This window comes from Daucus carota, chromosome 5 (genome assembly GCF_001625215.2).
Source record: "Daucus carota subsp. sativus chromosome 5, DH1 v3.0, whole genome shotgun sequence".
Taxonomy (NCBI): Eukaryota; Viridiplantae; Streptophyta; class Magnoliopsida; order Apiales; family Apiaceae; genus Daucus; species Daucus carota.
In genome coordinates this window covers 46,753,830-46,769,941 of record NC_030385.2, presented here as the reverse complement: position 1 = coordinate 46,769,941, position 16,112 = coordinate 46,753,830, and the positions used below count along the sequence as shown (strand labels likewise).

The 16,112-nt window shown below is 33.3% G+C and overlaps 3 protein-coding genes across 16 annotated transcripts in view; 1 reads left to right on the top strand and 2 right to left on the bottom strand.

The window, feature by feature from the left end:
* Positions 1–1,121: 1,121 nt before the first annotated feature.
* On the bottom strand, positions 1,122–14,979 carry LOC108223431 (tyrosine-protein phosphatase DSP1). Of its 14 annotated transcripts, none has more exons than XM_064094164.1 (11): positions 14,632–14,978; positions 14,343–14,436; positions 12,573–12,630; positions 12,426–12,469; positions 12,162–12,343; positions 10,484–12,066; positions 7,559–7,608; positions 2,854–3,277; positions 2,264–2,342; positions 1,380–1,534; positions 1,122–1,295 (listed from the first exon to the last, which is right to left on the bottom strand). In XM_064094164.1, exons 1-6 carry the CDS (start codon positions 14,856–14,858, stop codon positions 11,985–11,987), a joined length of 687 nt encoding a protein of 228 aa, XP_063950234.1. In that variant the 5' UTR covers positions 14,859–14,978; the 3' UTR covers positions 1,122–1,295; positions 1,380–1,534; positions 2,264–2,342; positions 2,854–3,277; positions 7,559–7,608; positions 10,484–11,984. The 14 variants fall into 14 exon arrangements, with proteins under 14 accessions (XP_063950234.1, XP_063950233.1, XP_063950237.1 ...); XM_064094163.1 differs by having other exon boundaries at positions 1,389–1,534; XM_064094167.1 differs by having other exon boundaries at positions 1,122–1,534; positions 10,484–12,054; positions 14,632–14,979.
* LOC108223430 (1-aminocyclopropane-1-carboxylate oxidase) lies at positions 3,573–5,123 on the top strand. The gene is made up of 4 exons (XM_017397692.2): positions 3,573–3,764; positions 3,875–4,101; positions 4,262–4,595; positions 4,671–5,123. The coding sequence occupies exons 1-4, from the start codon at positions 3,660–3,662 to the stop codon at positions 4,956–4,958; spliced, it is 954 nt and encodes a 317-aa protein (XP_017253181.1). The 5' UTR covers positions 3,573–3,659; the 3' UTR covers positions 4,959–5,123.
* Positions 9,590–16,112, bottom strand: part of LOC108219922 (tRNase Z TRZ2, chloroplastic) — a 48,515-nt gene continuing 41,992 nt past the window's right edge. The window contains exon 9 of the transcript XR_010292204.1: positions 9,590–9,601. The gene's annotated coding sequence lies outside the window, so the exon portion shown is untranslated. The remainder of the gene's footprint in view (positions 9,602–16,112) is intronic.

Here is a 16,112-nt window from a genome sequence, read left to right as displayed (position 1 = left end):
AAACTTTTTGAGTTCAATGACCCAACTGCAACTTCATCATGAGTTCAATGATGTTTTTGCCTATTTACCCGTTTATTTAGTGGCTTATTCGTGAACCATTGACTCTTGAACTATCCACTAAACTTGACTACGACAAATCAAATTGCTTACATTGTTTGATCACTTGTTTATGCATCTCTGGCCATCTATCTGAACCCTTTAACTAATTTATCCAATACACATTAAAAAAAAAGGGTTACTCTCCCCTCGGAAATTACTCTTTCTATTCGCATAGTCTGTTTTCAGAAATATAAATGTAAACAATAAATCCTATATTCATAACACAATGCTATATTTTCTTAGAGACGGAAAGTAAAGTAGGAGATGATAAAATAATTAAAACATTATTTTATCTGCCTCTGAATTTTAATTAAAACATTATAGTCAAAGTATTAGAGTATATTTGTAACATTAGTTTTTTTTAAAAAATAAATTCCTCGCCTTGTTTTATGTTCATCCCACTTTTCGAACGAAGTTCATAAAAATGCCATTTTTTTCTTTAAATAAAAGGGCGTATATGTATGCCACTTTGTGCAACATCATCTTACCTCCACATTACAGAATTGAGTGGCAAACATGATGAATAAAAGCTGTCTCCATAGCTTAGCATATAATCATGGCTTCTCAATTGTGTTTCTCAGATCCGAATTATAAATTATTTAAGTGTAATCAGTAAAAAAAGATACTTTTTGAAACAATATTCGTCTTAATTCTTAACTTATATGAAAAAATTATTGTGTTCCTCAAATCAGAATTAAATTAAATTTTTGTCAGAAGAATTAAAATATTTTACTTTTTAGAAGTCGCAAGAAATGTCATCTGTCTACATTAGCACTGCCTATGAATAAGATTCTATGCACGCACGTGTATACAGCTCAACTGTTTTCACTTTCTATTTTAAACAAATTATGACAAAGTTTATAATTTTATCACTCAAATACATTAGAAGTTCCGGGGGTGTTTAAATCGTTAATGAAAATAGAATACAAATAGCCTATCTTGAATGAAGCGAATTAGAATTTAGAACAAACAAAAACACGAAAATAAATTGGATATTAGGGTGTTGTGCTGAAAAAAAACACTAGAAAAAAAAGCTGTCATATACCATCATATACATAAATATATTGTGACAATCATATGTGATAACGTTATATCGTATATGTAAATATGTGTAACAATGATAGCATATTATATACATCAAACTTACAAAAAGGTAAAGCAGCAAAGCCTTTCTAAACTCTTCTTAAACAAAACACCTGCAACAGTTGTGTGATCATTAAAAAATGGTCTCTAAATTCTGAGCCACGTTAGAAAGCTTTGAAAACAATCATGTAGCTAACTTTTCTTACCGCCCAACTGTTGTGTGAGCCATGGGCATGTGGGCGGGATGAGTGGATCAACATAATCGATAGAGATAATGACAGTTATCTAATACACATTCGGCCTGGCTGGTCCCCCGGCGGCCTTCTTGTCCTCAGTCTCGTGACGTTATTGTCTGCATAATTGTTACTAAATTTGGTTAGAACCTAACTAACCATTTAACTAACCATTCAACGGTGACAAAATCGGAAATATTAGTAACATATTACTTATGCGCGATCTTACTGACATCAGCTAGACTGATGAAAGATCGAGAAATTACGGATAGTTGTTCAAACACTGACGAAAGGACTGGGAGGGAAGAACAAGTTGGTTTTAATTTCTTTATAATGACAGGAACTTTGTCCAGCAGTTGGTCCAACTACCAGCGGGAAATTAGGGACATAACGAGAAATAACTGAACTGCCCGATCTTCGCGGTAATTCTCACCGACTCAATTACATACCACTTTTCTTATAACAGAAGCTTCCTACTTCGAAAACTACACATGAGCTCGTCAACTTTAAATTAAGCGTTGACGCTAAGGTGCAATAGCACTTTTTAGTTTCTACAGCTTGCTTCCTCACTGAGCAAGCTTATGAGGCTATTCAATTTGCTTGCTTAAAGAATGGAGATACATAACAAGGTACTATCCTGCTACATAGTGATAGTCACAAGTAGCAAAGAAGCTAGCTATAACTCACAAAAATCAGTTAACTGCTATTAGCTCAGGACATAAAAACACAAAGACTGTACCACCAAATTTAAGCGAAGATATTGAGAATCCGAGGGAGCAACTATCTTATTCAGCTCACTTGTATGTATATGGGTAGCATGTGATTCGAAATTCAGACAGACAACTTACCATACTGCATTATTCCTGTCTTTCCTATAAAGAACCATACAACTTTATTAACTCAATTAAATGGCTGCTTTTGCCGACCCTGTAGAATATAAAAGGCAAAAAGGTAAGTAATTAGATATCCAGAGGCAATACTTTAACATAAACATCGATAATTGGGTTTAAAAGTAAAAAAAAAACTGCCATTAGAAGATGTCAGTATTTAATGTGTATATATCAAAATCTATCTGTTACGAGTTACAATGATTAATGTGTATAACATGAATGGAAACTGTTTATGTGGGAGTCAATTTAGGGACCTCTCGAAGTCTGTAGCTTTCAGCTACTTTCGAGACCTCAAAGAGGCCACTCAGTTGAGATCTGCAGAATTCATAGTCTTACTGCAATGATAAATAATATTTATCTCATCAGGACTATGATTCAGAACTCTGTTTCACACATGAAAATTACTTCAGTTCTTGGATTTTACGTTGTAGTGATGGTAAAGAGGTTTCCCGACTTTCTAAGGATCATAAAAGCTCAACGAAAAATAAAACTGTAACATAATAATAATACAAATTAACTGAAAATAGTGATATCAATTGGAAACTGACTCGGCATCCTTTCCATTTCCACTTTCCCTTCTAGCAATTTCGTGCTACAGAATCATCATATCCCCCACCTTCTGCCTTCAAATGTCCTTTACTATATGGGAGTATGGGACCAAAATTGCCATCTTGTTGCCCAAAGAAGTGAAAGGTTCTCCGAATACAAGTTAATCACAAAAGGTACATCAAAGGAATTTTATTTAACTTTTTTATCTTTTTTTGCAAAAATTATTACAAAAAGGTATTAATTACATTAGGATTAGATGGTATAATCACTATAATCCTAAGCTTCTATAGTTGGATACAAAAATTGAAGAGTCAACTACTCACTGCTAGTAAAATGACACAAGGTTGGTCTCAGTTGCACGAAGAAAATACCAACAGCTCCAAGGGTCATAAAATCAAATCGATGTCATTTTCTATAGGAAACCTGACAAAAAAAGATTATCAAAGCATGTTAAACGATGAGCAACAAAGAAGCTTCCTAGTTTATTTTCCTAGAGTCTCCAGCCATTCAAAATAGAGGTAGGAGCAGCCACCATGTTATGGTCAAGAATGTTTTTTTGCCAAAGTGGGGTCCTATTATTGGAGGCCATAATTTTCAACAGTGAAGCATGAAACAAATATGCAACGTGTACCGGACCCCCCAAGGATTAAATTTAAATTATTTTAATATGCATCTACTGATACTTCACTTCCCTATATATAGGACCCTAAACACTGCATATCCTTCACAAAACTTCATAAGCTTCAACTTATACACACTTGGTAAATTTAGAAAGAGATTAAGAAGGGAAAGAACACACACAGAGATGGAGAACTTCCCAGTCATCAACTTTGAGAAGCTAAATGGTGAAGAGAGAACCTCTACAATGGAGATGATAAAAGATGCTTGCGAGAATTGGGGTTTCTTTGAGGTACTTACATAACTACTTCTGTCCACCCCCAATATTTATTTGACCTTGCTAGTGTACCAGTTTAGTTGCTGTTTAGATAAAATTAATAATTATAACTTATATTATTGCAGATTGTGAACCATGGAATTTCACATGATCTTCTGGACACGGTGGAAAAATTGACAAAGGAGCATTACAAGAAGTGCATGGAGCAGAGGTTTAAGGAAATGGTGGCAAGTAAAGCTCTGGAGGGAGTCCAAGCAGAAGTTACTGATATGGACTGGGAGAGCACCTTCTTTTTACGACATCTCCCTAACTCAAACATTTCAGAGATCCCTGACCTCAAGGATGAGTACAGGTAAAAATATCTAAGAGAACATTAGTTACGCGATAATATTTGTTGCGCTTGATATTATAACAGATATAATTATATGCAGGGTCATTTTTTTCCTAATTGCCCCAAATTTATCTCATCTCTACTATATATTCATGTGCTTGTGTGTATTTTGGTGTATCAGGAAGGTGATGAAGGAATTTGCAGAAAAGCTCGAGAAGCTAGCAGAGGAGCTTCTGGACTTGCTGTGTGAGAATCTTGGACTCGAGAAAGGTTACCTAAAGAAAGCATTTTATGGCACCAAGGGTCCCAACTTTGGCACAAAGGTCAGCAACTATCCCCCATGTCCCAATCCAGAGTTGATTAAAGGGCTGAGGGCTCACACAGATGCTGGTGGCATTATCTTACTATTCCAAGATGACAAGGTCAGTGGTCTACAGCTCCTCAAGGAAGGCAAGTGGGTTGATGTTCCACCAATGCGTCATTCCATTGTAATCAACCTCGGTGATCAACTAGAGGTACAAACTTTTAATATAATATCAACAGAAAAATTGATTTACGAACGAGACTCTTATTATGACTCTAAACCATAGGTTATCACCAACGGGAAATACAAGAGTGTGCTTCACAGAGTGGTAGCTCAATCAGATGGAAACCGCATGTCTCTTGCTTCATTTTACAACCCTGGCAATGACGCTGTTATTTATCCAGCACCAGCATTGGTGGCAAAAGAAACAGATGAGAAGCAAGTATACCCAAAATTCTTGTTTGACGATTACATGAAGCTATATACGACTGTCAAATTTCAGGCCAAGGAACCACGATTTGAAGCCATGAAAGCCATAGAAGTGGATGTGAATTTGGGACAAATCGCAGCATAGATATCTGGAGACTGGAGTAGTCTGAATGTTCATAAATATGATATTAAATTACTGAAGCTGCGATTTTATATTGCTATCGTATAGGGGGTGTGCTTTCTGAGTGTAACAAAGAGACCGAAAACATATTCTCTTACAATATTATTAAAATAAGTCATTTTGCTTAAATTGTCCCCCTACCTTGAACACAGTTGAAGCATGGTATTGGAAGAAAGATGAAATTATTGTCTTTACAAAAGCTAAAAGGCCAAAAGGGAAACAGTACTAAAGAGAAGTCATTATGCTAAATTGGTGGAGAACTGCATTACGCCAACTTATTATGACACTGTTAGTAACAGAAAACTATACATCACCGGCCAAGCACGTGTAAAGCATCATAACAAAGGAACCAAATTACCAAATTAGAGACAACTAATTGTGGGATATGACAATTTTCTCACCAGATGATAATTTTAAAGAGAGAAACTAAGAAAGAAAATTTTAAGAGCTTAACCCCGAGGATGAAAAAACAAGTCAGAGCCAAATAAAAATAGAAGATTGGACTGAGAAGTGAGAGCCAAATTGCAGAAGGAAAAGTAAGGTAGGTCGAATTGTACTAACTCGGCTAAACAGAAGATCTTAGGAAATGAAGGTACCCAGGTTTAATGACATGCATACTAATATAATATTAATTATATTTAGATATCTTCAGATTGCTCATCACAAGTAACCGCAGTCATAACTTCATGAAATAACATAGAACATATTGCCTAGCCATGTCTGCATAATCTGGTCCTCATTTATGTATTTCCTTGGCCTACAATGGTACAAGTACAGTATCTAGCTTTTGTTAAAGAAGGGAAGGAGGTGAGATTAAATTTCAGTTACTATATTTGTGACCATTGCAACTGCAAAAACGGTGACATTGGAGACAAAAGGCTAGTGTTTAAGTTGTTCTAAGACTGAATATTTATGGCATAATTTTAGTGGTGATCTAAAAGAGGAGGGAATAGATGTTCGAATTGGAGGACAACTATAATGTCCAACGGATAATTTCAAATGGTGATCCAAACGAGGAGGGAATAGATGTTCGAATTGGAGGACAACTATAGATAATTTCAAGTATTTGGGTTACTCAAAGGATGGGAAGACATATGATGACATCACTTCATATCAAATTAGGATAGTTAAAGTGGAGGGCTGCCATAGGAGTATTGTGTGGTAAAAAAAAATCCCTTTCAAACTAAAAGGAAAATGTTATAGAGTAGCGATCAAACCAGTTATATGGGGCTGGGCAATAATGAGGCTCCAGAACAAAGATTGGGATGGGTTGACAATGTTTTTTCCAGAGACAATTACAAGCTCTGTTTATTTTAAATAAAGATTGCGTTTGTTTGGTGATGTTTGGAGGAGACAAATGTGCTCCCCAATGTAAAGAGTGGAGGATTTATTAATATCAGGTCCAAAGAAGAGGAAGACAGGAGGATTTGGGATGAATTACTTATGTTAGATCTACGAGCCTTAAACTTTGGACTTGATTTTTGATAGGAGTTCTTGGAGGCGTCGAATCAGAATAGTTGATTGGTTATTTAGGCTGATACAAGAAAATTCGTAGTTTAGAGTTAGTATAAGAAAGTATTGTAAAACTATAATTATAGTTTCATATTTTCAGTGTATTATCTTTCTTTCTCTTTCATTGTCGGCAACATATTGTGTTACTCCTTTACTGCGCAATAGTCACTATTGATATTGCATCTTATTTTTGTTTATCATACTTTTCCCCGTATCTTACTAGTATGCACAAACAAACCGCCTTTCTAAAAAACAACCTCTTCATTCATTGAAGACAAGACTGAGTATATCATACACTCCCCAGGCCCTAGTCCATGCACAAGCGGAATATAATTACCATGTTTGTTCATTTTCTTATAACAAAGAATGAAATATCATCAATCACAAATTAAACCTAAACTACGGTGGAAAATATGCATTTAATAGTCTACATGTAGTCAGCTAGCCAGAACTAAAAGAAAGTTTGACGAGTCACTTCATGGTTTTCTTAAATATGTTCTTATAAACACATCACCAACCTATATCACTCCGACTCTTCGGTTTAAGTAGTCGTACCCGTGTCCGACACTTAAACATTCGGACACACCACTTTTTTCATGTCGGATCCTTTAACCAGAATGTGGTCACTTTGACTAGCTAAAAAGACAACATATAAATTGTATATATAATGCAAAAAAAGCAAAAACAAAAGGAAAGAAGGAAAAATAATAAACAAGTAGAGAAGATCCTAATTTGTGAAATTCCTTGCAAAAGTGTGTTTGATTAGAACTTGATAGTTATTTTTTGTTAAGGTATCTACTTAACATGCTTATTTATTAATGCATTATGTCATGTCCCTGTACCTATATCCAAAAAATTGGATAGTGTCCCGTGTCCACAGTTTTAAAATTTTTCGACTCCGACACTTGGAAGTGTTGTGTCTAACACTTCGTTCCCGAGTCAGAGTAACATAGTCACCATCAAAGTCGTACCTTACATATCTCATGATGTCTTTAATTGGATAAACACATGCGAATTTAATATGTAAAATATAGTATCCAACAAAGTCAAACCTTTTTCTGTAGTTACAAATAAGCATGGGCTCCGCACAAAAAGTTCATCACTGCAAGATATCCAAGAAATTAATTTGTATTAGCCTGACTAAAATAGGGACTCTGATATTTTTGGCAGTTTTTAGTTATATTTCCAGAGAAGTTGATGACAAAGATCTACTAAGGATATCTTTGAGACAAAAAAGAAAAGAGAAGTAACCGCGTAAAAAAAGTAGATGAAGTGCATTCTTGCGGAATCGGAACATAAAAATGAATAGCTCAAGTTCATTATCACAAGTTTTCAATGCACCGACTGTATCATTGACTAAGTTATATGATCAGTCCTTTCAACATTTAAGAAACATGGACATCGAAGTTCAAATTTCAATGGGGTTTTATATCAAACAGGCCACCCGTTACGTCAAAATGTCTCACTTGACCCACCCATCTCATCGGAGACTCATTTAACCCACTATACACCAAATATGTATCATTTTACCCACATCACTATTTATACCTCTTTACTTAATCATTTATCATAAATCAACCGTTTGTCGTTTTACTGTAAAACCACTTCGAGTACCTTCAAAATTGTCTCTAGTATTTATCAAAATAATTTGAGAATTTTTAAAGCAACATAACTAGAGTGATCAAATAAATATATATATATTTATAGCTATATATTTTTTTAAATACATAACTATGTTGTTTTAGAAATTTCTAAATTATTTTGATAAATACTAGAGACAATTATGAAAGTATTCAAAGTGGTTTTGTAGTAAAAAAAATAAACGGTTGATTTTTGATAAATGATTAAGTAAAGGGATATAAATAGTGATGTGGGTAAAATGATATATATTTGATTTATAGTGGCTTAAATGAGTCGCCGATGAGATTGGTGGGTCAAGTGAGATATTTTGACGTAACGGGTGGCCAGTTTGATATAAAACCCAATTTCAATGTGGGAAATTATAACATATACTCCCTCCGTTCCTATATATTAGTCGCTTTGACTTTTTGCACGTATTTTGAGGTGCAAAAAAAACATATCTTTACATATTATTTTTCAAATTTTCTTTTTCTAAATAAAAATATAAATGTTAAACTTTTATTTAGAAAAAGAAAATATGAAAAATAATACGTAGAAGTATGTTTTTTGGGCGCCTTAAATTACGTGCAAAAAGTCAAAGCGATTAATAAAAAGGAGCGGAGGGAGTATTGATTAATTAGTTGCAAACACTAAAAATGGAATAATATAATCATAAATAATTTAATGCAAACATCAAAATATTGGAACAAAAATAAAAGAGACTGGTGTCAAAATATGGTCCATTTAGTAAACATTATTGTCTTATGCTATTATTCCAAGCACTTCAAGCTGACGTCCCATAATCACCATGATAGGCATATTTCCTGCCAAAATAACTACACCATTTTCTTTTGAATCAAAGATAATCAATAGGTAATATACTATACTTAGATTTAATAGCCAAGATATAGAGTTAAATTACCAAACTCTAGTTTCTTATTGAGTACTAGTTTCTCGTAAAACCTTAATTGGATCATATTATATCTTCAACACTCTCCTCATTCAAAAACCCATTTCAGTGTAAAAGAAGAGTGGATCATGTTCATCCACTTCCGAGCCTGACATAAACATTTTTCATTTACGAGATCTCGTCCAATTTTTAGGCCTACCATTAGTACAATTCAATTACTGAATCGAGATCTCATCCTACTTTCTATAACACTAGATTTCAGTCACAACACTTCAAATAATGAGAATACTGGAGCCGAGCCTTAATACCATCTTAAGTAAACAATTCTCCTAAAATATTATAGTGTTAGAGAAGGGCTTATATAAATAATATTATATCTTCAACATCCTTCTCTAACATTGCTTACCACCTAAGCCACAGGAAACTATTTTAAGGAACAAAATTATTAATTTAAATTCAAATTTCCCATATTGTTGTTTGTCCTAATCGTAATAAGAAAACCTAAATTTCCACTCAATAACTAGGAAAATCAACCATCAAAACAAGCCTCGTCTCCCTAAACAACCATGAGTTATTTTAGGGATTTTAACTTCTTCTACTTATATTTTGTTGGAGTCCATACTATTAATTTAGGGACCATTTGAGAGTTCTATTTAAGACTGATGTTCTACTAGAAAAGGTGCTGTCAAAAAATGTGCCGTGCAAAAATCAGATAACTGTTTGGAAGCAGATTTGTTTTAACAATTCATATTACTAACACAACAATTAAAAATAATACATACGCTACTGAAAAAATACCATATTTGGAAAAACATACACCATAAATTTGAAAATCACGTTCAAAGATTTTTTGACAAGTGTGTACATGTCAACAGAACAACATACAAAATTGCTAAACATCTCGATATGAAGTTTGTGAGGCTTATTAATGAAGGATGAGTTTAGTGGTTCAAATAATTGTCTTTTATAGTATTTTTGTAGTTGGATTTAGACACATTTAAGATTTGATTTGATACGTTGAGTAATTGGAATCAACCAAGATCAAGAAACTAATAAAAAGTTGGTAATTAGTAAACTACAACGTTCTTCCCCACTTTGAACATAACGACATGGCTTTTTAAAGAAAGCAAAGCTCTGTGCATACAAACAAAAATGACCTATAAGTGGTTATAAGGTTAACTTTATTCACAATAATTTGGTCTCACGAGTACATAACAAAGCTACATAGTGCTCACGCTTTTAAGCGGGAACTAAGCGGTGAAAAAAAAACATAAACAAAGCAACATAGTACTTTTGTTGTAGCTCATAATTCAAACAAAACTATTATGGCATGCATATCATGTATAAAATGGACATGAACAAAGTGAGAAAAACATTATATATTACAAAACTCTACATATATTATACATTTGTAAATTGGCATAAAAAGTAGAAGGTGAAATCTTACCAAAAGACAAGACTTAAATTAGTGCTTCTCAATTTCCTTTTGAGCCTCCGAAGGAAACCCAAGCAAGTTCAAGAACCCTGATTTTGATCAATGTTGTGTATATGATGTTTGACGTTGAATGAAATTACATTTTTAGTTTTGCTAATAATACGTTAATATGTTGTTATATATACATAGCCTAGTGATTAAATACAAACCAATTCTTAAATACAAACTAAAAACCAATTCCACAATCACTGTTTACAACTACAGAAATAACCCGTTTATACTTCATTAATAATTGTTTTATACAGTAAACTCAGCAATTTCTATTTTTCACAATTGAGAAAATCTACTTATGTTAACTATTGGTGGTCAATTATTGATGATCAATTGTAGTTGTAGGAGGTCCGTGATGGTCGTAAAAGATAAAGAGGTGTATGATGGTGGTAAGTAGTTGTTAGTTGTGGTAAGTCATAAAAGGTGGTGGGTGATGGTGGCAAGTGATAAAAGGTGTAGGTACTGGTGACATGAAGTCCTTTATTGCAATACGGGTGAAGATGATGATCATATACGTTGATATATAAAACAGTGTGTTTGTGATGTACAAATGGGTGAATTCTGTAGTGAAAATAGTGATTAAAAATTGGTTGGGGACTAGTTTTTAATTTGTAAGCTAATTTGGATAGTATTGGAGTAACACTTTATACATATACACACACACACAAGCACACATATATGTTTTTGATCCAAGGTTTTGTATGACTTTGTTTTAGAATAAAAATCGTGTAATTTATAAAGTTGTTTCTTTAAGGGCTTGATCCTGCCAAAAAAAGTAGCGTTCATGAAAAACATAATTTTAACCAAAAGCGTTGTTGAGAAAAACTGCTTCCAGATTAACCAAATAGTTTAAACCAACTTTTTACGAATGCCAAACATGCCCTTAATTACATTCATGAATGTAGTCTAATTAACTTCATGAACTGCATTTATGAATGTTATGGTTATGTTTGAAAATTTATTGTAGTTGTATATTAATCGATATATTAATGTAATCTAATGATAAATTAATAAATTATGAATTGATTGATTAACCAATATCTCGATTAATTGATATATTATCTTAGGTGTTGGATTTCATTAGGTGTTGTACTATTTTCTAGAAAATAAACATGCTCTCGAAAGTAATAAGTTTAACTCCCCTCATCAAGATGCCTGTAAATATCAACATAAACTCTTACAAGCGAAGTGACATCTAAAGAGGCTTGATCTTCTATTGTTGACGTAGGAAAACAGATGTTGAAAAATATTTGCTACAGCTTTTTATTAAAACCATCAGGTGAAAGGTAGTATTCAAGACTAAACATACTAGCTACAGCCTGAAAGACCTCCTAGTGAAGCATAGTCAGCCTATAATGCTGAAACAATAGAAAACAAAATCCTATAATATTTGCTAATATTCTTGTAATTATAGCGAGATTTCGAGATGATTTTGGGTACTTCAAACAAGAGAAGCTGCTACTTATTGCCCACGAAACGAAAAGAAAGCTTCATTGTCCTTGGGAGGGTAAGATATTATTGTCCCTTCAAAGCTGAAATTCATCCTAAAATCAAGTTTACCATTTAATCCATCCTATGGAAAGGACCGCAAGGTTTCTAGAAATTAAAAGAAACGATGTAAATATGAATAGTTGTCTACCTCTTTAGACATGAAAACTCCTTAGGTATATGCTTGAAAGTCGAGATATCAAAGAGCTCCATAAACCTCTGATCAGAAACCCTAGCTTTGGCAGCTGCAAAGCGCTGATACTCATCAAAGATTGAGGTCAGGCACCATTTTTGCAATTTTCTCAGGCACCCTACCACACAGCCTGTTCGGTGCTGAACAAGAGAGTCATATCGAACACCAGTTACAATTACAAACTATTTACAAATATTGATAGTAAAGAAAGACTACCCATACCTTGCCTCGTTTGCAATGAATTAAAAGGGGGTGATTTCTAATATCTGAAATGACAACATGATGAGGTACAAGTAATTAATCATAACACAGACTATACTTGAACTCATCTCAGATTGAATAAATTCTAAAATATGGAGAGTACAATACCAATGACAACTTTTAGTGCTTCACGGATTGTATCCTCTGGGATATTGACAAAAGGTTCCTACAACGGCCAATGCAAAAAAAAAGAAGAAGATCAATTCTCAGTTCATCTAGAAGTTTTTAACCTTCCAAACTACATAACAATGTAATACATGCAGTTATTAAAATTTCCTATAGTTATGCCAGTATTATTCTATTCCCACAAACATCAGGTAAAGCTGCACACTACACAACTGGTCATATCTATATCAATTTTTCAAATTAAAATATCTTATGGTTCTATTGGTTACAATTGGGACACTAGCAAGTTCATATGAAGTCTTATGGTTTAGTTTAGACCTATTTGTGCAATTTTAAAGAGAAGATGTTGGTTAATTACCTTTTACCGTAGACTCCAACTATCATATGTTTCTCTACTACTTGGGAATTGAATGAAATATTAAAAGTAAATAAATAATAGAGAAGAATGAAAATCATATGTTATCTCTAGTCTCTACCACGAAACTAAGGTGATCAAGTGCTTGATATAACCACTAACCCATCCCTCTTACATTCTTAATCCCAATTCAAGGAACACCTATATGTTGTCAGAATCGAAATTCAAATACTTGGGTAATTCTAATAGGATAACGAAATCAACATAATTGCCTGTCAGACATGTATACTATAGTACAAAATTTGTGTGATTTGAAATATTGTCACAAAACTCTGTTAACTTCTTCCTCACATTTTGGCAATAATAAAGTATGAGTGTATTACCATATAAGCTCAATAACAGTGACTAAAAGAGCACCAAAAGCTAAACTGTGAAAGGCAAAGGCACATTGGCCATTCAGGTGCATAAACTATTGACAAACCTTCATCACGATGACATATACCTATATGGATCACAATCATGGGTTAATATATTCACACTTCATACAACACATTAAGACAGTGAATAAGAGAGATATGATCCTTATGAGCCTTCAATGTATGACAGTGAGCCACATATGCTCAATTACTTTTTTCATTGTATATATGTAACCTATTCCTCTATAATGCATCTCAGTAGAAATATTATATCTCCCCCTATTTTAGTAATCCTATCCGCCTAAATCTAATGTTATCTAATAGATCACAAATCACTTCGTCCACTCATATAACAGACTATTGCTTTTTCCCTATATATAATAGCTACTTGACGTCCCCTTTTTTTTCATCTCTCCAGCGTGTCTATCTTACTTAATAAGCACTTCATGTATACTTTAGTGTGTGATAGATTTGATTAAAGAAGTATAGATCAGCCTCCTAAGCCATTTTTCTTGTTTAGCACCCTTAATATATCACCAATATCCGAAAGTAGACTTCAGGTGATTTATCAAGGGTCCAATGAAACACAATCTTACTTTATCGAGCACCAGGAAAAACTAGTAATAGTAGTTAAGAAGCATTTCACTTACTTTTAACTCTGAATATTCTCTCCATAACTAATCAACCAAATCTACACAGATATATAGTTATTAACTCATGAATAAATCACTACAGATTAATACTAAGCAGTTGTAATCACTGCTAAGTACTAACTTGTATAAAATTGAAATGAGCAAGTCATTTCCATACTAGTAATTAATGCACAGAGATATTGCATATACACAAGTCACCAATCAATCGCAGATTAATATTAGCTCTAATAAAAAAAACTTGCTACATATAATTCGTTTTTTAAAAATGCAGAATCAAACAAACCGAGCACGGAAACATGAATTAAATGCATAAATAATATAGCACTACCTTACTACCATCAACACCAAACTGAAACAAACGAATGCCATTGGACCTCAAAAACTCAGCGTTCACCTCTGGGTATGGCTCCGGACACAAATATCTGTTCACATTATCAAAACCCTAACAATGTAAATAAATTGTACCATATCCAAAGTGACACAAAATAGGGACAACATACATAATTGTGTCAAGTCAAATTACGTGTTACGTGCTAAATGATGTTCGGCTTTAATAGTATAGTATAAGGTTCGGCTTTAACAGTATAGTATAGTATGCGAGGAATTTTTGAACTTACACGATGGAGCGAAGGGAGAGGGTTTGCAAGAAGGAGAAGTTAGTGGAGTCTGGAAAGCCAGACCTGTATATTCCATTCTCGACCATTGCGAAGTTGAAAGGCGGCGTGTACTGTTCGTCATATTCGTAGGCCTCGCCGGTCGGTGATGATCCCGATACTAACGCCACGCCGATCGTTCTACACGTGTCGCCGTTGCCGTCGCCGTCTGTCACGCTGACTGCTTTCATATTAACTCTCGTCTCGCTGCTTGTGTATTGAGAGAGAGAGAGAGAGAGAGAGAGAGAGAGAGAGAGTGGTGTGTGTTGAGTTGTGTTAAGAAGAGAGATTAGTTGAAGATTCAGAATTGGGATACTGATTTAGTTGTGTTTATATAGGGGAGGAGAAGTCACGCTGGTGGTTATAATATGCGTGTTGCATTTGTTCACTCGAATCCAAATTTTTTTGGCCAAATAAAAATTTAAAAATAATTAATTAGTTTTTATAAAAAAAAATATATTATTTATAATTTTTCAGAAACTATTTGTAGTTATAATACATTTGAAATAAATATATTTTTCTGAAAATAAAAATAACTTACTTTAAATATATTTTATATCTGTAGTATTTTTTTCTCCGAACTTTAGTTCAGCAGGTTTGTATTATAATAAAACATATCTTTCTAATTAATATTAATTCATATGAATGATCTTTTAAATAAATAAATAAAAAGTAAATTTATTTATTATATTTGAATGAATATATTTTTATTATCCTTGTTCTGATAGAATTTAATTCGAATATTATAGACTATTAAAATATGTTTTGGATTAAGACACTCTCTAACTCGATTAATCAAACATTTGAACATTTTCATTTAAACAATACAGTATAGATTTCATTGCTTTCATGGTGACATATATTCATTATTGCGCGGTTTCTTTTATTCTACAATTTACTCTCTTTTCTAATCACACACATGCATGATATCATGATATGATAAATTTTGTTGACAAATGTTATCAGACAAGTGATCGTTGATCATGATTTTTCAATTCGCTGAAAGATAAAATCATATACTCCAACGTTTTCATCTATAATAAACTGCCTTTCTGTAAATTATATCGATGCTAATATAAATAGTCAAAACTTGTCTGAAAGCAAATACTTCTGCAGCAGGATCTGTGAGACTTTGCAGCAGGAAGCAATAGGAAGCAACATTGTTGCTGTTCACAAGACGTGAGAGCAGGATTAACTTATTAAGTGTGTATGTTGCTTTTCATGTGACAGGAGTTTCCGTGTCGTTCTCTTTTACATTTTGATTTCAGTCTAGTTATTTCAATTTTTCTGTAAACTAATAAATAAATTATACTAATTATCTTTGCAAACATAATATACAAAATTACCCGAAGTCGAAGTTGATGTTGAAGTCGGATGAATGATTTTAATATTTTATTTTTATTTTATATTTAAAGATTCTAATTCAAAGTAAACTAAATATGTTT